This window comes from Rana temporaria, chromosome 2 (genome assembly GCF_905171775.1).
Source record: "Rana temporaria chromosome 2, aRanTem1.1, whole genome shotgun sequence".
NCBI lineage: Eukaryota > Metazoa > Chordata > Amphibia > Anura > Ranidae > Rana > Rana temporaria.
This window is the reverse complement of record NC_053490.1, coordinates 128,497,900-128,523,329: the sequence shown is the minus strand read 5'-3', so window position 1 is coordinate 128,523,329 and position 25,430 is coordinate 128,497,900. Positions and strand designations below refer to the sequence as shown.

At 44.5% G+C, this 25,430-nt stretch overlaps 1 protein-coding gene across 1 annotated transcript in view; it reads right to left on the bottom strand.

Annotated features, from left to right (window-relative positions):
• Positions 1 to 1,023: 1,023 nt before the first annotated feature.
• TAC3 (tachykinin precursor 3) overlaps positions 1,024 to 25,430 on the bottom strand; it is a 111,920-nt gene continuing 87,513 nt past the window's right edge. The window contains exons 3-7 of the mRNA XM_040340955.1: positions 19,340 to 19,442; positions 17,721 to 17,753; positions 12,168 to 12,221; positions 11,943 to 12,006; positions 1,024 to 1,752 (exon numbers count right to left, since the gene is read on the bottom strand). Coding sequence (XP_040196889.1) covers positions 1,734 to 1,752; positions 11,943 to 12,006; positions 12,168 to 12,221; positions 17,721 to 17,753; positions 19,340 to 19,442 — 273 coding nt within the window. The 3' untranslated portion in view covers positions 1,024 to 1,733. The remainder of the gene's footprint in view (positions 1,753 to 11,942; positions 12,007 to 12,167; positions 12,222 to 17,720; positions 17,754 to 19,339; positions 19,443 to 25,430) is intronic.

Here is a 25,430-nt window from a genome sequence, read left to right as displayed (position 1 = left end):
CATGGCTTTGATGAACAATTTGATAAGTTACACTTTCATCCTGTAAAATCTTGCCTACACCAAGGTGTTGTTGATTACAGGAATTCAACGGGATAACAGGACTTTCTATCCTATAGCATAAGCATCAAGGGGACCAAAATACTAGACAAACTTCATAGCAGTCAATATCTTTACAGCCACATACAATGTTTTTTATAAGTGGAGCACATCTATGTTACTTTATGGCCTCGTACACACGACCATTTTCCTCGACAGAATCCATCAAGAAACTTGGTGGCAGAGCTTTTTTGTTGAGGAAAACGGTCGTGTGTATGTTTTTCATCGAGAAAACTGTCGAGGAACTCGACGAGAAAAAAAGAGAACAAGTTCTCTTTTTCCTCGATGGGAGTCTCAATTTCCTCGTCGTGTTCCTCGTTGGGCTGGTTTTCGATGAGAAACACGCTTGTGTGTATGCTTAGAAACCCGCGCATGCTCAGAATAAAGTATGAAACGGGAGCGCACCTTCGGTAAAAGTAGCGTTTGTAATGGAGATAGCACATTTGTCACGCTGTAACAGACTGAAAAGTGCAAATCGTCTCTTACCAAACTTTCACTTAACACGCGGTAACATGAGATTAGCAAAAGCAGCCCCAAGGGTGGCGCCAATGGAATCGAACTTCCCCTTTATAGTGCCGTCGTACGTGTTGAACGTCACCGCGTTTGAGAACAACGAGATTTGGTCTTGACAGTGTGTATGCAAAGAAAGCTTGTCAAGTTTCTCGACAAGCCTAACAAGGAACTCGTCGAGGAAAATTATGTTTCATTTACGACGAGTTCCTCGGTCGTGTGTACGAGGCCTATGAGGGTGTCGGTTACCAACAGAATTTAAACTTTTATTTTAGGTCTTCACAACTGCAGTAATTTACAGGAAATTGTAGTAAATTAATCATTAAAGGCTACACAAAATATGCACACTTTGTGTTCAGGTATTAAAATATATTATTCTATGGCAGAAGACACACATCATTTGCTTTACACAAGAGCAACTTTATACCTCTGAACATTTAATTCCATTTTAATTGTGTCATTATAGCATCAGTGTTACTGTATATAACAAAAGATACATCATACTAGCTGAAAAAGACTCAAGAACACACAAGATCATATGTAAAAATATTGTTATTATTTGATGTGATTGTTTTATCTTTAGCTACATTATTGGGTTGAAGCTTGGCTGGCAACGTGATAGGCACAGGATTATTGGTGACACTTAAGAGTACAATGTAGAACTTGATCTTCATACAGAATCTGAGCCTTTTTTGTCCTTACAGTTTATGTTTACTATTTGTAAGCCTTTATTCTTCATGTCTGATTAAATCTGATTTTATACTCAGCCGCATGGATGACAAAACCTACAAAGGAAAGGACTCAGCAGCACAATTGCCATATTGTTTAACAAAATTAGTTGCCAATATTCAATATTCAGATAGACGAAATAAAAATATTTCTGTGCAATAAACAAATTCATAGCTACAGACAACTAGAATTTTGATGATATTCACTTGTCCTTTTTGCTTGACAAATGATTTTATAATGAATCATCATGATGGAGAGAAATGTGAAAATATATTTCAAAATACAACAAAAGTGGGGCTTTTCATCCGTGGTACGAAATAAAAAATCCAGTGTGTTTGGCATTGGAAAGGTAATGTTTCTTTTTAGAAGATCTTCTAGGACCTTCAATGTTTCCCATCTTAAACTGAACGCCTGGACCTGCAGCCACAAAGAAAAAGAAAGTCACCTACCAATATGGAGTTTATACATATGTCTAGTAGCAAAATATTTTTCAGATGGTACATTTAGAGAATAGTTTCACCCCAAACAAAAAATTGGAGAAATTTGGCTTATAAGCACACTACTTGTTTTTACTGCAGAAGTTCCTAAAGAGAGCTAAATGTCCTAAGGTAATCCCTAATGTATTCTGTTTATATTTCAATTTATCCAGTCTACAAGATTCACAAACTTTCATCGACTTCATTAGTAAAAATCAGGGAGTAGGAGTTTAGTGATTTTAGTGGGAAGTAAATCTGATATCAAATAGGAAAAGACAAGCGCAACCTCCATAGTGTAGTAAACAAGGTGAACAATAGTTATTAATGATTAAAAACACACTCACAAATGAGGAGCTTGTGCAAAGCGGTAAAAGTCAATGCTGAAGTCTGGAGCCACTGTGCAATTTCCCTGCTTTGGCCTGAAGGCTTAAGAAGTGACATGCTTTGAAACGCCTCCCTATCTCCCAGCACACTTCCAGCTTCAGAGACAGCGGCTTTGACTTTTAACACTTTGCACAAGCTCCCCTTTTGTAAGTGTGTGTTTAATCATTAAAGTGGTTGTATACCCGCTGGCACTTTTTTTTTCCGTACACCTGTAAGGCAAAAGGCATAATGAGCTATTATGCACCGTATACTAGCTCATTATAAAATACTTACCTTAGAACGAGGCGTCGGTATCTCAGCCGGTCCATGCCAAGGGAGATGACATTTTGCCTCGGCGTGTCTTCTGGGTATCGTGGCTCCAGCACTGTGAGTGGCTTGAGCCGCAATGTCGTCACTCCCGCACATGCGCGCAGGAGACTTCTTTCCGGCAAGGTCCGGCATCTGCCGGGCTTTCAGCCTAAAATCCCAGATGCGCATGCACCGCTATAGTCAGCAGCTCATAGCAAGGGAAATATCTCCTAAACCGTATAGGTTTAGGAGATATTGGGCCAGATTCACAAAGGACTTCCGAATGTGAGCGTAAGTCCGTAATGTGAGCCGTCGTATCTATGCGCCTGATTCTTAGAATCAGTTACGCATAGATTTGGCCAAGATACGAGCGGCGTAAGTCTCCTACGCAGTCGTATCTTGGGTACATATTTACGCTGGCCACAAGGGGCGCTTCCGTAGATTTACGCGTCAAATATGTAAATTAGGTAGATACACAGATTCACGAACGTACTTGCGCCCGCTATGCCGTTTACATTAGGCTTACGTCCGAAGTAAAGTTACCCCTGCTATATGAGGCACAGCCAATGCAAAGTATGGATGTCGGCAAGCGTATCTTTTTACATCGTTTACATAAGTAGCACGTGAATGGGGCTGTGCGTAGGTTACGTTCACGTCACAGGCATTGGGCCTGGCATATCTTATGGAGTAAATTCGATATGATACTGAGCATGCGAGTGCATGCGCCGTTCGTTAGGCGCGTCATTTACGTGGGGTCACGATTCATTTACATACAACACGCCCACCTCTTCCACATTTGAATTACGCGGGCTTACGCCGGCCCATTTACGCTACGCCGCCACAACTTACGGAGCAAGTGCTTTGTGAATACTGCACTTGCCCGTCTAAGTTGCGGAGGCGTAGCGTATATAGGATACGCCCGCACAAAGATATGCCAGGATACGTGAATCTGGCCCATTATTTTTACCTAGAGGTAAGCCTTATTATAGGCTTATCTGTAGGTAAAAGTTATAAAAAAATTACTATACAACCACTTTAATAATTATTTTTCACCCTGTTTACTACACTATGGAGGTTGCGCTTGTTTTTTCCTTTTTGTTTCCACAGTGTCCCAGCAATCCCCCATGGCTGCTTCAAGCTGCACCTTCTAGCTAGTAATCAATGGTCTATTGGGCCTCATTGTTTATATTTTGTCTTTCCGTTTTTACTTTGCAACTTCTGCAATCATCTTTTATAGTTTGGTACATTGCCACACATACATTTGCTTGAGACCCTTTCATCGACACCACGCTTGGCACATTTATACAAATTTTGCCCTCTGAAGAGCACTCTTCAGATGGCAGTTGACAGGGATTGAAAATATGTTGTGTAGCCTATTTTAACATTTTCACATGTAATACAATACTTGCTTTACAGTGGGCCTTTTAACTTACCCTCTGGGGTTTTGCATTGCTAGGCAGTTTTCCCTTCCCCTCGCTTTTTGTTTCAGAAAATATGAAATAAAAGCTGTAAACATTGGACTAGCTCATTTACAATCTCTTAATGTAGACCTGAACTCAAAATGTGAATTTTTTCTGTGTTTTATAGACCATAGAGAAATGTAAATTGTGCCTTAAGCCTCGTACACACGACCGAGAAACTCGACGGGCGAAACACATCGTTTTGCTCGTCGAGTTCCTTGTTAGGCTGTCGAGGATCTCGGCGAGCCAAATTTCCCCATTCCCGTTGAGGAAAAATAAGACATGCTCTCTTTTTGGCTCAACGAGATCCTCGACAGTTTCCTCGTCGGAAAAAAAAAAAAAAACAGCAAGTTTCTTGCTGGTTTTTGCCGAGAAGGCCTGAGAAGTACCCTGAAAAATGTACTTTTTTTATACAATTCTTTTTAACAAATCAAATTTTGCCTTATGTGCCCTTTGCACTTTTCACTGGTGTGCCTTGAGACTCATAACTGTATATTCAGTGTGAGATCATCTAAAGCACTGCTGACTGTGACTGCTAGTTTGACAAATCTTGGAGGAGATTTGGTGCATACGCTACTGTTCTGCTTGCTGTTCTTGCTGAAGAGAAAGCTGTACCTGAGGACCAGCAGTGCAAGGATTCTCTGAATCAGTGCTTTCTCCAACTCTCCTACTGTTGCTTGATTATTCCTCCATCAGTCATAATACCACCAGGCTTCAAAAGAGCAGCACTGACATAAGGAAACAAAGCCCTATCAAGATGCTTGCCTTCACACAGAGTGTAGTAATGGTAAGTCAAAAAGATTACCTGGAGGGAGATGACAGGCAATACTGGGGACTAGGGTTTTGTCTTTTCCTGACACAGCATGACAGCATATATGTATGGGAAGACTCCACCTCCCTACCCAATCAGGACCGTTTATCCTATAAAAGTAGGTCTCCTCCCTTCCTGCAGTATTCTCTTTTTTTTCCTTACGCCGCCGCAACTTTTACAGGCAAGTGCTTTGTGAATCAAGCACTTGCCCGTAAAACTTGTGGCGGCGTAACGTACATGAGAAATACGTTACGCCGCCGAAGAGATGTGGCGATCTACAAGAATCTGGCTGACTGTGTATTGAAAATTGGTCTCCTTGGTGGTACATGCGTCTAGGTAGGTTTAACCTGCTAGTGCTAATTGTCAGGTGACTATTAACTTGCGCTGCTTGCCTGTGATTACATTAACACTACAGTAGGTAAGGCTGTGATGTGTTTAATTCTATGCATTTACATGCTGACCCTGGTGCTAAAATAATTGTCAGGATCTGTTTAGTCACATTCCTTAGTACTTACCTGTTAGCAATAGGTAATTGCTTGTGTTATTTTGGGTACCCCACAGAGAGATATGGGGTTTGTAGTGGTTACTATTTATGGAAAATAACCCCAGGCATGGGTCCAGGCTTTCAGCTCATCTGTGAACCAGTAGCAATCAGCCTTCCTAGAGACCAACAACTTTAACCACTTAAGACCCGGACCAAAATGCAGCTAAAGGACCTTGCCCCTTTTTGCGATTTGGCAGTGCGTCGCTTTGAACTGACAATTTGCGCAGTCGTGCGACGTGGCTCCCAAACAAAATTGGCGTCCTTTTTTTCCCACAAATAGAGCTCTCTTTTGGTGATATTTGATCACCTCTGCGGTTTTTATTTTTTGCGCTATAAACAAAAATAGAGCGAAAATTTTGAAAAAAATGCAATATTTTTTACTTTTTGCTATAATAAATATCCCCCAAAATATATATATATTTTTTTCCTCAGTTTAGGCCGATACGTATTCTTCTACCTATTTTTGGTAAAAAAAAATGTCAATAAGCGTTTATCGGTTGGTTTGCGCAACATTTATAGCGTTTACAAAATAGGGGATAGTTTTATTGCATTTTTATTAATTATTATTTTTTACTACTAATGGCGGCGATCAGCATTTTTTTTCGTGACTGCGACATTATGGTGGACACTTTGGACAATTTTGACACATTTCTGGGACCATTGTAATTTTCACAGCAAAAAATGCATTTAAAATGCATTGTTTATTGTGAAAATTACAGTTGCAGTTTGGGAGTTAACCACAGGGGGCGCTGATTGGGTTATGTGTGACCTGAAGTGTGTTTACAACTGTAGGGGGGTGTGGCTGTAGGTGTGACGTCATCGATTGTGTCCCCCTATAAAAGGGATGACACGATCGATGCTGCCGCCACAGTGAAGAACGGGGAAGCCGTGTTTACACACAGCTCTCCCCGTTCTTCAGCTCCGGGGACCGATTGCGGGACTCCAGTGGCGATCGGGTCCGCGAGTTCCGCGGTCATGGAGCTTCGGACTGGGTCGCACGCCCGCGACCCCATGGCTGGGCTTAAAGAGCAACGTACCTATACGCAGGCCCGTCGCAACAGGACAGGCAAACCAAGCAATTGCTTGGGGCCCCGAGCAAGAAAGGGGCCCCCAAGCTGGCTTGTCTGTCTGCCTGCTGCTATGTTCACACCGCACCCCCTCTGCGATTATGTCAATGACAGCGCTGCAAGGCACAGGCACGCAGGGAGAGGCAAGCTATAGTGGCGATGGGGGTGGGAGGGCTGTGCTGGGTGCATGGTGACACACCGCTGCACGAACCATCCCCTCCTCTCACGGCTGTGTCTGAGCGATCCCGATTCCCGCCCGGTGCCTGATATCAGGCAGACGGTAGACTGCAGGGGCGAGGCGAATCGATGGAAGGGGGGGCGTGGGCAGGGTGACGCACCGCTACACCAACCATCCTCCCCCTCGCGGCAGCCGCTGTGTGCCTGAGCGATCCCACCCCGGATATCACACATGAAGCCGCGCAGAGAGAAGCCGCCTCCCCCTCCTCTGTTATGTGTACACAGGGGAGGGGGACCTCACCTGCTGTGCATGTGCCGCCGTGGCCGCCTCGCTGTCCTGAGGTACTGAATGGGGGGGTCCTGCACTGATCGGGGTAAACTGAAGGTGGGTGTCTGCACTGAAGGGGGGCTAAACTGAAGGGGGGTACCCTAAAGGGGGGATCTGCACTGAAGGAGGCTAAACTGAAAGTGGGTGTCTGCACTGAAGGGGGGCTAAACTGAAGGGGGGTACCCTAAAGGGGGGATCTGCACTGAAGGAGGCTAAACTGAAGGTGGGTGTCTGCACTGAAGGGGGGCTAATCTGAAGGTGGGGGTCTACACTGAAGGGGGGCTAAACTGAAGGTGGGGGTCTACACTGAAGGGGGGTACCCTAAAGGGGGTTCTGCACTGAAGGGGGGTACCCTAAAGGGGGATCTGCACTGAAGGTTGGATAAACTGAAGGTGGGTGTCTGCACTGAAGGGGGGTACCCTAAAGGGGGGATCTGCACTGAAGGGGGTACCCTAAAGGGGGGCTAAACTTAAGGTGGGTGTCTGCACTGAAGGGGGACTAAACTGAAGGTGGGGGTCTACACTGAAGGGGTACCCTAAAGGGGGGATCTGCACTGAAGGGGGTACCCTAAAGGGGGATCTACACTGACGGGGGGTACCCTGAAGGGGGATCTGCACTGACGGGGGGCTAAACTGAAGGTGGGGATCTGCACTGAAGGGGGTACCCTGAAGCAGGGATCTGCACTGAAGGGGGGTACCCTGAAGCGGGGATCTGCACTGAATGGAGCTAAACTGAAGGTGGGGGATCTGCACTGAAGGGGGGTATCCTAAAGCGGGAAATTGCACTGAAGGGGGTACCCTGAAGCGGGGATCTGCACTGAACGGGGCTAAACTGAAGGTGGGGGTCTGCACCTAATGGGGGCTAAACTGAAGGTGGGGGTATGCACTAAATGGGGTCTAAACTGAAGGGGGGGTCAGTCTGTGATGGGGGGTCAGTCTGTGATGTGGGGTCAGTCTATGATAGGGGCACCAGTGTGATGGGGGGTCAGTCTGTGATGGGGGGCACCAGTTTGTGATGGGGGATCAGTCTGTGATGGGGGGTCAGTCTGTGATGGGGAGTCAGTCTGTGATGGGGGGTCAGTCTGTGATGGGGGTCAGTCTGTGATGGAGGCACCAGTCTGTGATGGGGGGGTCAGTCTGTGATGGGGGGGTCAGTCTGTGATGGGGGCACCAGTTTGTGATGGGGCACCAGTCTTTGATGGGGGCACCAGTCTGTGATGGAGGCACCAGTCTGTGATAGAGGCACCAGTCTGTGATGGGGGCACCAGTCTGTGATGGGGGCACCAGTCTTTGAGTGTGGGTGAACTTAAACTGTATCGCTATGCTGCGGTTCCTGTAGACTCTGTGTGCGTTCAGGGGGGGTCGGGGGGTTGGGGGGCCTCTATGTCCATTTTGCTTGGGGCCCCCAAATTCCTTCAAACGGCCCTGCCTATACGTTGATGTGCCCAGCCGTGCCATTCTGCCGACGTATATCTGCGTGAAGGGGTCGTTAAGTGGTTAATGAAGGTGAGGGCAGGTAGGTATATGCTATATCCTAAAAGAGTGCTCATTATGGGCATAATGAGTGTAAATCTCCAGCCCTCAACACCAACACCAGTCTAACTGCTTCTGCGACAAGGGACAGATCCTCTTCAGCCCTAAAAAAAAACACTATGTAGTTAAAGCGGAGGTTCACCCTCAAAATGAACTTTCCAGCATCCTTAAAGCGAAGTAAACCCATCAATTTAACAGTTTGAAAAAGCAGTTACATTCCTGGCATGCCAGGAATGCTAACTGTCACATTGGTTGTGCTCTCAACCAAACTGTCAAACCATCCAATGGCTGGTGTCATAACTGATCACATGTGCAGCATCATGGCAGTTGAAGATTAAACAGAGGCCAAGACGCACCTTAGCAGCCGTCAATCAACTCCTCTTCGCTTAGAAACGCCCATTCCCCACAGTATTCCCCGCTCGGAGCCGGAAAACAAGGGCTCATATAACGATAAGTACAAGTAAAAAAAAAAAAACAGCATACTGCAGATGTTTGCAGTATGCTACAGCTAATGTCAAAAAGTGGATTTTTGGGTGAACCTCCTTGAGCAGTGCCCACCCTTGTTGTCTGGTGATTTGGTACATCCCATGCGTATATGCTGTCATGCTGTGTCAAGAAAAGGGAAAATGTTATACTTGCCTAACAATAATTTTTCTTTCCTGATGCAAGCATGACAGCATATAGGTCCCCTCCCCCCAAAAAATAAATAAAAAAATCACGAAAATGTAATAAAGGCCTTTGCAGTGATACTAAATTACAAAAATACTGCAGGAAGGGAGGAGACCTACTTTTATAGGATAACCGGTCCTGATTGGGCAGGGAGGCGGAGCCTTCCCATACGTATATGCTGTCATGCTTGCATCAGGAAAGAAAAATTACCGTTAGGTAAGTATAACATTTTTCCCTTTTATTGGCCCAGCTTCCACAGTTCAGATGCTTTTCAATTTTATAAACCAAATGTTTACTCCCCATAAAGAAAACCAAAACACCTTTACCTTTTATCAATTTAGAGCTGTGGTTTCCCATCTGTCTTTTCTGGAAGGTCAGCTATCACACTGACATTAGTTTTGGTATCCAAAAGTATTTTTCATAGTCAGTAAATTGTCCCTGATGACGTCGGAAATGACATAACGCATAGGGTGGAGCCTAATGACGTGTTTTTTTTCCCATTTCTGAGTAATGGCTGCGGATCATTTTGATGCGTCTATGTATAGACCCTAATGTGAGTAGTTTTCAACATACCTATTTTATTGAAAAGTAAGGTTTTATGATATGTGTGATTCTGCCATGTGATTCTGTAGGGATGGAATGTGTCCGGGAATCATATCTCAGCTGTATTGAAAATCCCTGTGAAGTCTAAGGTTTTGGGAACTATCTGATGTATGTTGGTATAGGTCAGTTGCAGAAGGTGAGTGTCATCCTAAAGGGAGTGATATTACATAGGAAGATTCCTGTTTGATCTCCGGTGTAGATCACCTGGAGAGAAGTCAGGAGTCAATTGGTGGACACTGTGCGGGGTTTACAAGTGTATATAAATGGACACCTTTTGAACACACTATGATTTATTTACTATTTGTACTAATTTACCCAAGAGCTTAGTGAATGTGGTGAAGTTCTGCTGATTTCCATCATCCAATCATGTTCAAGCAAAAATTATGTTTTTTTTTTTTTTCCTTGCACCTGATTTGGTATTCTTTACAAAGTGAGGCTTCACCACATTCACTAAGCTCTTGAGGGCAACTGCACTTGCAAAGTACATAATCTTTTTGCCTTTAGTAAATCAACATCATGTTTTTGTGCAGACAATATTTGATCACCACTTTTTGGTGACTGGTGTGGAGTCATCTTCACTAGTAATATGTATGGACACATTTAATTACACTGGTACATTGATGTTTGGTCACATATTGATGTAATAGGGCTGCACAAGGATTATGAAAATTAGTTTCCTTTTTTATATTTACATTTTTTCTTTTTTCTTTTGTGCTGGTAGCTGTATAGGAGGACTTTTCCAGAAGATAGGAGCGCAAACGTTTTTTGTCACTATTTGGTTCATAGCGTGAATGGGCTTTTACTGGTTTGGCGACAACTAAAACATTTAAAATTGTATTTTGCTTTAAAGTATTGGTGACAATGGTTACCAGGACAATAGTGTTGGTCAATTTCTCCAGCAGGAAAAAATAAAAACCTGGTAGTGGTTCTAAACTCTATTAAAATAAAATGTCTTTAGATACACACATTTACAGTTATGAATATAGATTAAAGTGTATCAATGGTGTAATGAATAAGAAAAATGTAAATACCTACATAACAAATAATGGCCTGTATTGTCAGGCTTTGGGCTGTGTCAGTGAGTTTGTTTTAGACATCAAATTTGAGACACTTCTGAGATTATTCAGAATTCATAAACAGGTGCAGCTGTATATCTATAGGTATAGACCTACGTATATTTGACTTGATTTGAGCTTACTTTGAAATCTGACAGACTTGTATAGGGAGTGAAGCCGTTCTGACCCAAACAAAGCCTGTCAACACAGGCCATAGTTGTGTTTTAACCACTTGATTACCAGGCACTTTTACCCTCTTCCTGCCCAGGCCAAATATAGATTTATTTTGGGGGTAATAAATCCCTGTTTTTTTCCCCGCTAAATAAGTTAATAAAGACCAACATTTTTTAACTTTTGCAAACAGGTACATTTTTCTCCTTCACTGATGTGTGCTAATGAAGCTGTACTGAAAGGCACTGATAGGTTGCACTGATAGGTTGCACTGATAGGCTGCACTGATAGGCTGCACTGGTGGGCACAGATTGGCAACACTGGTGGGCACTGTTGGGACTGTACTGATAATCAGTGCCCTGATTATCAGTGTACATGTCCCTTTTACAAAAGCCGATTATCGACTCTCTTCTCCTCTCCTCATGCTGTCAGCGTGAGGAAAGGAGTGCCAATGACCTGCTTCTGTTTACATCCTTGATCAGCTGTGATTGGACACAGCTGATCATGTAGTAAAGAGCCGCTGATTGGCTCTTCACCTCCATCTGTGATGTGCAGTGTCCGGCAGGAGCAATCATGGGAGGCTTCACTGTAGATGGCTGCATTGTAGCCATCATTCAGCTATAGCATGGTCAGCAAGTGGTTAAAAAGATAAGTATAGCCAAAGCTTTTTCAGACATATTTTTCTTCTGGGTCACAGAAATGCACCTTTCTCCGCACTTCTGAGACCCAGAATCAGTGGCTGACATCATAGAGCCAATTTAGGCAATACTGTCAGGATCCACCCAGATGCCTGATGGGCAGCTGGCTCAGCTTCTCAATGCGCCACTGAGAGCCTGAGCCAGCCTCTTCCGCCCCTTCTCCAGCCCGTCACTCCATTGAGTGCTGGAGGGGCAGAGAACCGAGCGTTCAACAGTCACGTGATTGCTCAGTTCTCGGTCTTAGAGCAGATGGGGAACAGCTACAGCAGTGTAATAGATTTGAGTATGTATGTTTTTGTTTTAGTACCCCAAACTCCTCCTTTGATGATTCACAATGAACTTACTTTCTGCATTTTGTTGAGTACCTGGAATCTGGTTCAACTTCCTTTTCTTCACTTGCAAAGTTTCCTTTAAAAAAGAAAATTTTAGAAAATTGATCTGTTTTAATGACAAATCAGGGGGCAGGTTGTGTTATATAATATAATAAAGCACACGGAGGTTTAGAAAGGGCTGAGAGGTGAGGATAAAATAGAGATATAGTGATCAATTTAAAGTTACAGATAACATACCTGTTTGTAAATTCCTCTTTCCCATTAAACCAACAAAGAAGTCATGCATGTCTCCTGTAAAAATGTATCAGTAAGAAACAATTATTCACATGATAACCAGATATTATCTTGATGAAAAATAGACAGAATAGGACAAAGTTGAATGCTTTAAAACACATGTGTCAAACACAAGGCCTGCAGGTAGAATCCGGCTCTCCAGGCCATTTCATGGGGCCCTCGCACCTCTCCTACAGCACTCCCCTCGTCTCCACCCCTACCTTGTCTGAGCAGTTGGCCGCAGAGGGGGGGACTGAACTCCTACAGATCCTGCACCTCTCTGTGCAGCAGTAGCACCCCTCAACTCCACTTTCTCTGGTCTCACCATTCAGCAGACTCCACCAGCTGACTTCAGCCCTCCTCTGGTTCTCCTCCAGACCATGCACTTTCTGCTTTCCAGCTCCACCCTTGGCTTCTTCCCCGCAGCAGCACAAAGGGGGTGCTGCGGGGACTCTCGACTGATGTTTTTTTTTTTTATTACATCTGCTTATAATCATGAGAATAATAGAACTCTATGCCAGTTGAAAAGGATTGCATACGTTGGTATCGTCAACAAGAAAGTTTAATGGAGATTGCTCAGACAGAACACCATTTATAAGGGAAAGTGGATATTGCCATTTGCTCTCCTTTATACTGTATACTGTGCTTCTCCTCTCACACCATGACACACCCATTAAAAAATTGGGACACAGTGTGTAGATAGCAAAGCCCAATGGGGTTCCCCCATGAAGTCTATGAGACCCATACATGAAAAATAAAGTCCCCATTCTGATGGCTTATATGCAGGTTATTGGCCATAAAAAGCATATGGGGGTCTAGCTACTGCCCTGGGGGACATGTACTAATGCAACAAAAAAGTTTAAAAAAGATTGTTTTTAAAGGAGCAGCGATTTTAATGAAATGAAACAATAATAAAAAAAAATCCTTTAAATATAGTGCCTGGGCGGTCCCCTTAGTCTGCCTGTAAAGTGGCGCATCTGTACAATGTATAAAGCCTACTGCAGAAAAACTGTAATTTCTAAAGAAAAAAAAGACATTTAAATTGCCGCCAATAAAATACCATTATTGGCAATAGAAAAAACGGCATGGCTCTACCCCTTTACCCCAATGGACTCTTTCCAATAACCCTGGGCTGTGGCTGTGGGAGTCTGCGGGCAGGGGGCTTATTCAATTCTGGAAGGGGCAAGGGCGGATCCAGAGTCTAGTCTCGGGAGGGGCACTGCCAGAAAATAAGGTGTTGCTTACAGAAATCAATTAGGTGTCCAGTGTGTCCGCTGCAATGTTGCAGTACCGCTAAAAAATCAATGATCGCCGCCATTACTAGTAAAAAATATTTAAATATAAATGCCATAAATCTATCCCATAGTTTGTAGACGATTGTCAGGGACTGCAGACGTGGTACAAGAGATGGTCAGAGACTGCAGACTTGGTACAAGAGATGGTCAGAGAATGCAGACATGATACAGGAGATGGTCAGAGACTGCAGACGTGGTACAAGGGATGGTCAGAGACTGCAGACATGGTACAAGAGATGGTCAGAGACTGCAGACATGGTACAAGAGATGGTCAGAGACTGCAGACATGGTACAAGAGATGGTCAGAGACTGCAGACATGGTACAAGAGATGGTCAGAGACTGCAGACATGGTACAAGGGATGGTCAGAGACTGCAGACATGGTACAAGGGATGGTCAGAGACTGCAGACATGGTACAAGGGATGGTCAGAGACTGCAGACATGGTACAAGGGATGGTCAGAGACTGCAGACGTGGTACAAGGGATGGTTATGGTACAAGGGATGGTCAGAGACTGGAGACATGGTACAAGAGATGGTCAGAGACTGCAGACATGGTACAAGAGATGGTCAGAGACTGCAGACATGGTACAAGGGATGGTCAGAGACTGCAGACATGGTACAAGGGATGGTCAAAGACTGCAGACGTGGTACAAGGGATGGTTATGGTACAAGGGATGGTCAGAGACTGGAGACATGGTACAAGAGATGGTCAGAGACTGAAGACATGGTACAAGAGATCAATGCAGCCTCATCAGTGCTCATCATTGCAGCCTCACTGTACATATGAACGCAGCCCCACTTTTGTATATTAATGCAGTCCCACTTTTGTATATAAATGCAGCCCCACTTTGGTATATAAATGCAGTCCCACTTTTGTATATAAATTCAGTCCCACTTTTGTATATTAATGCACCCCACCTTTGTATATAAATGCAGTCCCACTTTTGTATATAAATTCAGTCCCACTTTTGTATATAAATGCAGTCCCACTTTTGTATATAAATATAGCCCCACTTTTGTATATAAATGCAGTCCCACTTTTGTATATAAATGCAGCCCCACTTTTGTATATGAATGCAGCCCCACTTTTGTATATGAATGCAGCCCCACTTTTGTATATGAATGCAGTCCCACTTTTGTATATAAATTCAGTCCCACTTTTGTATATAAATTCAGTCCCACTTTTGTATATAAATTCAGTCCCACTTTTGTATATAAATTCAGTCCCACTTTTGTATATAAATTCAATCCCACTTTTGTATATTAATGCAGTCCCACTTTTGTATATTAATTCAGCCCCACTGTATATATAAATGCAGTCCCACTTTTGTATATAAATTCAGCCCCACTTTTGTATATGAATGCAGCCCCACATTTGTCTATGAATGCAGTCCCACTTTTGTCTATGAATGCAGCCCCATTTTGTCTATGAATGCAGCCCCATTTTGTCTATGAATGCAGTCCCACTTTTGTATATTAATGCAGCCCCACTTTGTATATGAATGCAGCCCCACTGTTGTATATTAATGCAGCCCCACTGTTGTATATCAATGCAGCCCCACTTTTGTATATCAATGCAGCCCCACTTTTGTATATTAATGCAGCCCCACTTTGTCTATGAATGCAGTCCCACTTTGTCTATGAATGCAGCCCCACTTTTGTATATAAATGCAGCCCCACCTTTGTATATGAATGCAGCCCACCTTTGTATATGAATGCAGCCCACCTTTGTATATGAATGCAGCCCCACTTTGTATATAAATGCAGCCCCACTTTGTATATGAATGCAGCCCCACTTTTGTATATGAATGAAACCTCACTGTGCATGGCACTCACCATGGCATTGCCTCGATCACACACAGCAGGTATCTCCTCTCCTGACATGTGTCATGGAACAAACAGGAGCTGTAGGTCTGTGTTTGGCAGGGCAGTGTGCTCTAGCAAGGTCCCCCCCCTAGACGGGCTTGTGTGATAGACAAAACACTGATTCAATCAGTGTTCCATCTCCATCTACTATCACATGAGCAGGTCTAGCACAGGCAGCACAGCCGAACACAGACCCAGCTCTCACACACAGCGAGACATGCCCGGTGTCATACACGCAGGAGAGAGGGGGAGCGCTGCAGTCAGATACAGCTCAAAGCAGCCTCAGGACAGGCAGCCTACCGGGCTGCGCCAGATCAGCCCTGGTGATGACAGAGAGAGAGTGAGAGACTTGGCAGCGGCAGCTTCAGGCACTGCAAAGCCGTACACACGGCAGGATTTTCAGAGAAAAAATGTCAGATGGGCTTTTTTTCTAGGAAAGTCTGGCTGTGTGTAGCCTCCATCAGATTTTTTTTTTTGGAAGTCCGACGGACCTTAGATAGAGTACCTGATTCACATCGGACTTTTTTTTACACACAATCAATTACACACAATCAAAAGTCTGATCGGCATTATTCACCTTTTCTGTGTTCTGTATGAGAGCAGGGCACAGTGTGGTGTGTTCACAGCAGAGAACACACAGAGGCCAAATGAAATAGACTTTATATTGTAGAACATTTCAACGGATTACAACTAGACCCGGCGGGTGAGAACAACCGTCCACTTAGAGTCAGTAGCAGTGGTTCTGTAGCTTGAAACAATGCCCACAGCTTCTGCAATGAGGAATGGGAATGCCTCCTTGCTGGTCTGACTCATCTGGGAGGCTTTTAAGATGGAGATAATGTAGTCCCTGTGCTTTCCCTTCTTCCCTGGAAGCTCTGCCTGTTGCTAAGTGCTTTCCCTGACAGGGAACCGGTCCCTACACTAACCACTTGCAGAATGCATGCCAGATCAGGGGCCAAGGGGCTTATATAAGCTTTGTCCTTACCCAAGATGGCCACAGAGGTCATGAGAGACACCAGCCTTAAATTGGACAGCTGTTCCCCTGGTGACTGCAGGAATCCATAGCGGACCTGAGTTCTTCACAACTTCCTTCCCCTTCTGCATATCTGCTGTGGTTAAGTTCCACCTACAGTGGGGAGTACAGACTGGACCTGCTAACATGTAGGTTTTCCCCAAGTGTGGTGTGTTGTTTCTGCCTTTTGTTGGAAGGAAGTTCCAGTAATCAATATAGGAATGATTAACAATTACATCATACATATTTATCTGACTGCTTATTCCTTATGGTGTTGTTCAGAAGTATGGTCTATGGAGAAAATAATCGTTTGGGAGCACCTTTCCAGAACTCTGTCCCTGGGGCATCTCCTGTATAATGAACTGCCACGAGGGCCTGTCCTCAGCATGAGCCATGTCCTAAAGGCCCTGGATACCACTCCACTTACTGAGGTGTTGGGCTGAATAGTGGCACTGAAGGGAGCTGGGCTGTATAGACACCATTTGCCTTAAGAGAGATGCAGATAGCTGGGCTGGAAGAGGGATATTTGCATATCTCCCAACTTTTTTAGATGAAAACAAGGAATACCTATAAGCAAAGGTATGTAGGAATAAGACACGCCCCTTAATGGAGAATTATACAAAAAAAATATTAGTTAAACCCACAAGATTTTATTTTTTATTTTTTTTACCACTACTACTATTCCTTTATACTGGATTTAGAAATTTACAAAAGCAGCAATTAAAAAATTGGATGAAAGATTTAGCACTGGGAAACACTCTTTGAAAGATGAAAAATGCATTTTATATACAACTATATAGATCAGACCAAAATGAAGGACAAATGAGGAGGAAAGAGGGACAGAGGGACTTTCTTCCAAATCCTGGGACAGTCCCTTGAAATCAGGGACAGTTAGGAGCTATGTGTTTGACCATGGATTTTTGTCTGCTTATAGAAGGACAGAAGTCCGATTGTAGGAGCAAGGAAACACTATGACTGCTTTCAGAGTCACAGGTTCAGCTGGCTGTCCCAAGTCCGTCAGCATCTATTTTAGAGGTAGCTCTCAGATGACCTACTGCCAATTCAGTTTAGCAGTCCTGCTTTTTGGGGCATTCTGCTACAGTAAACCTTTTCTCTAGTTAGAGTACTATAAAAAATGATAAAAATACCCTAGTGACTGGACCTGATCATTGTCAGAGGTTGTCGATGAAATGCTGGATCCAGATAAAGGGCAGGTAGACATGCATTTCCAGCGGCTACCTAGGGAGTTATTGCTACATTTCCTTCTTACATAAATATACTTTTATAATTTATTAAACAATTAGCTTCACCTATCTTTTAAGATTATTGTGAATTGTACTTACTTTTTAAAGGCAATGAAGAAAATTCCTTAGAATCTGGAAAAGAGGAAGTTATTTAAATTCACGGGTTATCTTTATGCTCATTGCTGTGGATTTCAATATGTGCAATCCAATATGTCATTGGTAAAGTGTGTTGATTTGTTTTTTTACTGCACCTGCTGCTGACATCTGCTTCCTGCCTGACTGCTCTTTATTCCTTCTACACACTTCTATCTATTATGTATAAATGTTACTTGTACTGAGTTTCCATGCCCCATTACCCTGCACCTCTATCTCCTTTGACATCTTATAAATAAACTAAAACGATATGATATTAATAACACATGCAACTATTGTTTGCCAGAGTGGTCGCTCTACAACCAAGCTAGTCTTATGCCGCGTACACCCGATCGTTTTTCGGGATGTAAAAAATTACGTTTTTTTTAATGTCATTAAAAACGATCGTGTGTGGGCTCCAGAGCATTTTTCACGACGTAAAATACGGGCATTAAAAATTTAGAACATGCTCTAATTTTTCACATTGCTTTTAACGTTGTAAAAAAATGGTCGTGTGTGGACTTTAACGACGTGAAAAAAAACGTGCATGCTCAAAAGCAAGTTATGAGACGGGAGCGATCGCTCTGGTAAAACTAGAGTTCGTAATGGAGATGGCAAATTCGTCACGCTGTAACAGACTGAAAAGCGCGAATCATCTCTCACCAAAGTTTTACTAACACAAAATCAGCAAAAGCAGCCCCAAGGGTGGCGCCATCCTAACTTCCCCTTTATAGTGCCGTCGTACGTGTTGTACGTCACCACTCTTTGCTAGAGCATTTTTTTTTTCATGGTTGTGTGTAGGCAAGGCCAGCTTAGCAATAATCGGGTTGAAAAAAAACGTTTTTTCTAGACCATTAAAAATGGTTGTGTGTAGATTTTAATGAATGTAATCTTATAGTTAAGAAAAATGTTGTGTTTCTATGAATACAGATTAAAGTGGTTCTAAAGGCAGAACATTTTTTACTTTAATGCATTTCCTATATCAAGAATATAAAGAATGTTCCAGTAGAAGTATCGCCCCCTCACATACATACCTATCCTATATTGATCCAGTGCTGCACCTATCTGCAGCGGTGCTGGCCTCTCTGTCTCCTTACTGGAAAGAGAGGCAACAATGGTAGACATCCGCTTCTGCTGTTATCAATCAGATCTTGTGAGCAGAGAGTGGGGGGGGCAAGGCTGAGCCCACAGGTGTGCCACCATGGGAATCAGCTTCCTATGGTGACACAGACGAGGAGAAGCCTGGCAGGTTGCTATCCCGCTTAAAGGGATCGATGTACAGCTACGAAGGTTCGCGGGATCTTGCCAACCTGCTGCAGTATAATGACGGCGAAAAAAGCTAATCGCCTTTCCAGCCCCTCGGCGGAAGGAGGAAGTGGGACAGGAAGTCCCCTTCTCCTGAAGCCCCCACTCCCCCCCCCAAAAAAATTACATGCTAAATGTGGCATGTAAGGGGGCGAGGCATGGGTTAAGCAGAAGTTCCATTTTTAGGTGGAACTCCGCTTTAACACCATGTTATATGGCTTCTGCTAGTTGGCAACACTGAGCTCTGGTGAATTTTTGTTCATTATTGCATGTTCATTTACCTGAATTTCTCCTTCCCATAAGTCCAACAAAACCATCATATGAATCATCGTCATAAAACCGCTTCAAGAGGGATGCTGGAAGTTTATAAATGTCTGAAGTTTTCTGCGAAAAGAGGAAACAAATAAATACCTAATTTTTCTTAAGTATAGTTAAGTAGATCATCTTTTTTTTTATCCCAACATATTTCACATCACAACCTTAAATATGTGAATATAATCAGTAATTAACTAATCTCCAGGCAGATAAAAAATACCTTAAAAATAAAGGGCCAAATCCACAGCCAGCGGCGGAAATTACGTTTTTCAAAACTTATGCCATTTAAGTTACGGCGCCCTAAGTTGGTGTCGTAAGTGCCGTATCCACAGCGCATTTGCGCACAAAATAGCGCTTACGTAACTTAAATTCTGAGGCGTAAGGCGGGGTTATTGCAAGTGGGAAGGAAGTGGGCGTGCTTCATTGTAATGAGCCGTGACCCCATGCAAATGAAGGGCCGGCCGTACTGCGCATGCGCGCACGAATCTGCTGCTCACTGGGCATGTGCAGAACTTTGCTCGGCGCAATCAGTGAGATAGGTAAAAGGCCAAGCATACTTAGTTTGAGGATCGCCCTGTGTGTAAATTGCCGATTGCAATACCAGAAGTATATTTTAAAACGTTAAAAAAGTTATTATTAGATTCATATGGCGGAAAAAGAAAGCGCGCATAGCCATGTCTATACTCACCAGAGACAAGGCGCAGGGCGGTTTGGGGTTACCAGACATTAAGGCATACTATACGGCCATTCACATGACACGGGTGGTTGAATGGGTTAGAGAAAATAAAGAAAAATTATGGGTTAAATTGGAAAGTAGTTTAAATAAAACTAGGTTAGGAAAGGAGATTTGGATTCCGGCACAATTTAGACAGTCAAAAGAGCACTTGTACACGATTACACGGACATCTATGTTAATATGGGATAGGGTTCACAAAAACGAAAAATGGGGATACAATTCCCTACTAATACCACTATACGACACAAATTATTTTGCACCAGGGAAAGTAAGCTTGTCTGGGAGTTGGATAAAGAAAACTGACGTAAAATTAAGGGATATACTGAAAGATGGCAAAATCTGTAATTATCAGGAACTTGGGGAACACAAAGAAATGTTTGAGCTGAATTGGCTGAGATACCAACAGTTGAAACATTTTGTGGACTCCCTTCCTCGTCCGATCAGGCTAGAGGGAAATTTGCTCCCACTAGAGCGTATGTGCCTGGCCTCGAGCGGACGAGGTGGGATCTCACGGATTTATAAAATATTGTCGGGACAAAAAAATAAGGGGCTACCTCCGTATATTAAAAAAAATGGGATGAAGAGTTGGCAACAGGGGACACTGAGAGAGATTTTGGGAAAATACTGAAGATGACGCACATCACTTCAACTAACTGCGGGTTGATAGAAATTAATTTTAAATGTTTATCAAGATGGTATATCACCCCAGATATTGCACATCGATTCCAAGGGGAGACTTCCGGATTCTGTTGGAGGGGTTGTACGGAACCCGGAACCATGTCACACCTTTGGTGGACGTGCCCCAAAATCAACAGATATTGGCACAAAGTGGTATCATTAATCAAGGAAATTACTGGAATTAAAATAGCAGTTGACCCGTGGGTGTGTTTGTTCCATGGGACAAATATGAATAGTAAACAGTATATGAGAACCTTGCTCCCCCATATCCTGAATGCAGCAAAGAGCCTGATCCCTAAACAGTGGAAAGATCCCGAGAGCCCAACAATGAAGAATTGTCTTGATAAAATAAATGATATTTATTACATTGAACAGCTTAAGTTTATGGGGGAGGAAGGTGAAAGGGGATTCAAACTTAAATGGCAGGACTGGGTTGACTATAAGTCATCACAGAGTTATCTAGTCCGGATGGTATAGGACAGGAAGTGTAGTGAAGTAAAAGTTGATAAACTAAGAGACTGAGGTTCGGAGAGAAAGGGGTGGGTCTGGGTATGGGGGGAGGTGCTGATGGGTTAGTCGACTTGGGTAGGGGCACTTTGGTTTTATGATGTAATTTTTTTTGTACTTTGCCATACTGTGGCCACGCTGGCTTAATATAAACACATAATGACATAGCAAACAAAGCAAAACAAAAAAAGGCAAAAAAAATAAATAAATAAAAAAAAAACATTTCCCACCATGATGCAAACCAGGATGGAGACAGCGTATGAACGCAAAATTGATTAGGTCTCCGGTAAGTGTTCTCTGAGTCGGAAAAAAAAAATAAAATAGCCCCAGTGAAACACACTTCCCTTGCAAAAGTATTTCCCTGTGTTCCCTTCCTAGAGCAAGTTGCTTCTGCTCTGAACGTTTGTCAGTGTTTGTTGGTGAGTTGTGTGTGATAGAGAAGTTTTGGAGGAGTATTAGATAGTAGTTGTTGTTTGTTTCTGATAAGTGTATTTTTTGTTTGATTGTTTCTGCTAAGTGTTATTTTTTTTTTTTTTCTGCTTGGATTTTGTGTTAGTTTTTTGTGTGTTTGTTTTTGACTTTGTAGTAGCTGTCTGCTTGTGTTTTTTTATTTTTGTTTGTTTGTTGTGTGTGTATTTTTGTTTGTTTGTCCTGTGAGTTTTCTTGTTGCTGAGTGGTGTCTGTGATGGCACCCAAGCGCAGGAAGCTTAATTTTACACATGTGGAGAAGCAAATCCTTGCTAGGTCCATCGTCCTATATGGGCGATATTTACATGGGCCTGAGAGCCGGAAAACCTCCCCGGCCCAAAGGAAGAAGATATACTAAAAAATTACAGATCAGATAAATGCAGCAGGGGGGGGGGGAGACGAGGACCCCCGCTGGCATCCAGAAAAAGATTAATGATCTGAGGAGCGTGGTCCGCAATAAGGTGGCAAAGCTCACTGCCCATAGGAGGGGCACTGGAGGAGGGGGACCATGCCCCATCCGGCTGACTGAGGAGGAATGGGCAGTGGCCCGGTGTTTCCAGCCAGAGCAGGTGGTGGGCCTGCGTGGCTTTGACTCTGATGTTCCTGTGAGGCCAGGTAAGTTTTTTTGTTTTTCTATCTGGTGATTAGCATGTGTGGGTGGGGAAAGGGAAGATGTGCCAAGTGTGTGGATCCTCAAACCTGTGATTGTTTGGTGTCCTCCACAGATGACCAGGAGATTGCTGGCCCATCAGGCCAGGAGGATGCTGGGCCATCAGGCCAGGCTGCTGCACCACCCCAAGGACAGGAGGCTGCTGAGGAGTCCCCAGGGGAGGGGAGTGGCCAAACCTCCCCTCATGAGGAGGATGAGGGGGAGGAGGATGAGGGGGTGGAAGAAGAAGATCTGCAGCTTGGCAGGGAAATCCTTCTGGCCTCTGATCTAATGACATTTGAGGATACCGTTGAGGCTACCCCAGAGCCTACCCCAGAGGCTGGCAGCAGTCAGGCCACCATCAGGGTAGCCCCTCCCACTCCTCCCCCAACAGGCTGCAAACCACAAGGGTCACTCTCTCCCCTCCTCCTGAGCCACAAGCCTCAGGGGCAGGCAGGATGGCGACCCAGGAGACCAGGGGGGTGTTTGAGCGTCTGCCGGCCAGTCTGCAGAAGGACAATGCCCGGCAGACCCGCACTCTGGGTGAGATTCAAAAAACTCTTACCAAGATGGAGCACAGCCTGGGTGCAATGAGGGAGTCACTCTGTGATGTGGCCACAAACTCTTTGGGGGTCATCACCTGTTTGTGGGACCTGAAGACCGCCACAACACTCTTTGGGGGTCATCACCTGTTTGTGGGACCTGAAGACCGCCACAACAGGCGTGGACCAGGAGGTGACTGCCCTGACCCAGGCTGTGCAGGACAATACCCGGGCTGTCCAGGACAATACCCGGGCTGGCCAGGCCAATACGGCTGCCATCACTGGCTGTCTGAACAGGATAGCAGTGGCCTTGGAGGGCAGGCCAGCAGGAGGACAGACACCAGGGGAGGCTCCTTCTTCCCCTGCTCACCCCCCCCAGGAGGATCCTCCTTCCCCTGCTCACTCAACCCCCCATTAAGATACTCCCTCCCCTGCTAACACCCCCCCGTGAAGATCCTCCAGTTGGCCGTGCCCGTGCCCGTTCCCTTGGGCAGCCCAGACGGAGCACTCGCCGCCAGAATTAATTTCCAGGGGTACTTTTGATTTTATATTTTTTTTCATTTTATTTTTTTTATGATTTTGTTTATTATACTGTACTTATGATTTGGTTTATGTGTGTGAATGATGTGTGAATGTGGGGGGGTGGCATTCCTGATAAAATAAGGGTGTCACCCTCAGTTTTGGTGGAGAAGGGATCCCCAGGACCAGGGAGAAGTGATCCCAGGTTCCTGAATGGTGTATAAATGCACAGTGACATAATTGGAGCCGTGGCGTGGTGTTACTGCTCCCAAGTACCAAAGGGGGGGGGGGGTACTTGGATCTCAGGGCCATCTTTTCCATTGGGCACGCTGGGCAGTTGCCCGGGGGCCCCGCTTGCCTGGGGGGCCCCACCGGCTGCCCAGCAACCCCAGTAAAAAATTATGGAGAGTGACGGGTTAGAACTGCCCATGCCCAGTTCGCGGAAATCACAGAGAAGATCCGGTCCTCCATGAGTGTGGGGGGTTGCTGATGTAAGGGGGGAGTGAATGCAAAAATGTAAGGGGGCACTGATATAAAGGTTCCCCCTCCTATATTAGTGACCCCCCTTACCTTAGTGTATTTAATCTAAGGAAGGTGGTCTCTGGTCACCAGAGTACCCCCCCACATCAGAGTCTGCAGGATCCCCCCTTACAATGCAAGGGGAACTCAGTCTGCGGACCCTGATGTAAGTGGGAAAGAGAAAGCAGTGGACTCTGATATAAGGTTGTCTCTGGTCACCATAGCCCCCCTCCACATCGGAGTTCCCCCCCTTAGATCATGATCTGCAGCGTTCCCCTTTACATAAGAGTTCCCTTTCACTGTAAGGGGGAATCCTGCAGACTCTGATGTAAGAGGAAACTCTGTGCTGGCTGGGTTATAGTAACCGGACCTTCATGTCAATGAAGACTTTTTTTTTTTTTACTTTTGTTTAACTTAAACACATTTCTAATAGCACTAGCTATATGTTTATAGTTTAAATACTGACATTTGCATTGTTGGGCACTGAAAACTGTAATTTTAGATACTTTTTTTGCAGTGGCAGTAAAAAATGTGGTTCTGCCAGTAAATGTTATGATTTTTGTCAGTAATTCTCGTGCGTAATTGTGTAGACAGGGCCCCAGTGCACTGTATTGCCCGGGGGCCTATAATGCTCTTAAGATGACACTGTTGGATCTAATCCAATTCGATGTGCATGTGATGTGTCTGTGCTAGGGACCACAGTGGTGTGCATTCATGCATTCTCATTGTGACATAATTAATGTGCGTTTACTATGAAAAAAAACATTCTCATTGTGACATTATTCATGTGCGTTTACTGTGAAAAAATGCCTTCTGCGAGGCGTCTCCTGGCTGCTGTGCCCTCAGCAGACCGGGTAGAGTGGGTTAGGGGGGGATTGCCTGGGTCAGGGGTCAGGTCAGCACGTATGTCAATCTCCAGTCCCCTTCTCATGGCAAAGTTGTGCAGAATACAACATGCACCGATGATCAGGCACACAAAGTCTGGGGAATACAACAATGTACCCCCAGACTTATCCAGGCATCTGAAGCGGGACTTCAGCAGCCCAAATGTGCGCTCCACAACTGCCCGGGTGCGTATGTGAGCCTCGTTGTAGCGGTGCTCTCCTGGGGTTTGGGGGTTCCTGAATGGGGTCATCATATGTGGTCCCAGGGCATATCCAGAGTCACCTGGAAGGGAAAAGACAGGAGGATGTTAGTCATGCATGTGCCCCTCGTGATGTCTGCATCATGGGGGGGGACATACCTGACACCCATGTCACTCACCAATCAGCCAGCTGTCTCCATACATGTTCAGTTCCAAATCTCTGGAGATTTTGGTCTGCCGGAATATATAGCTGTCATGGCAGGATCCAGGGAATTTTGCACAGACGTGCCAGATGAGGCCATGGGCATCTACGATTACCTGGACATTTATGGAATGCCAGTGCTTCCGATTCCGG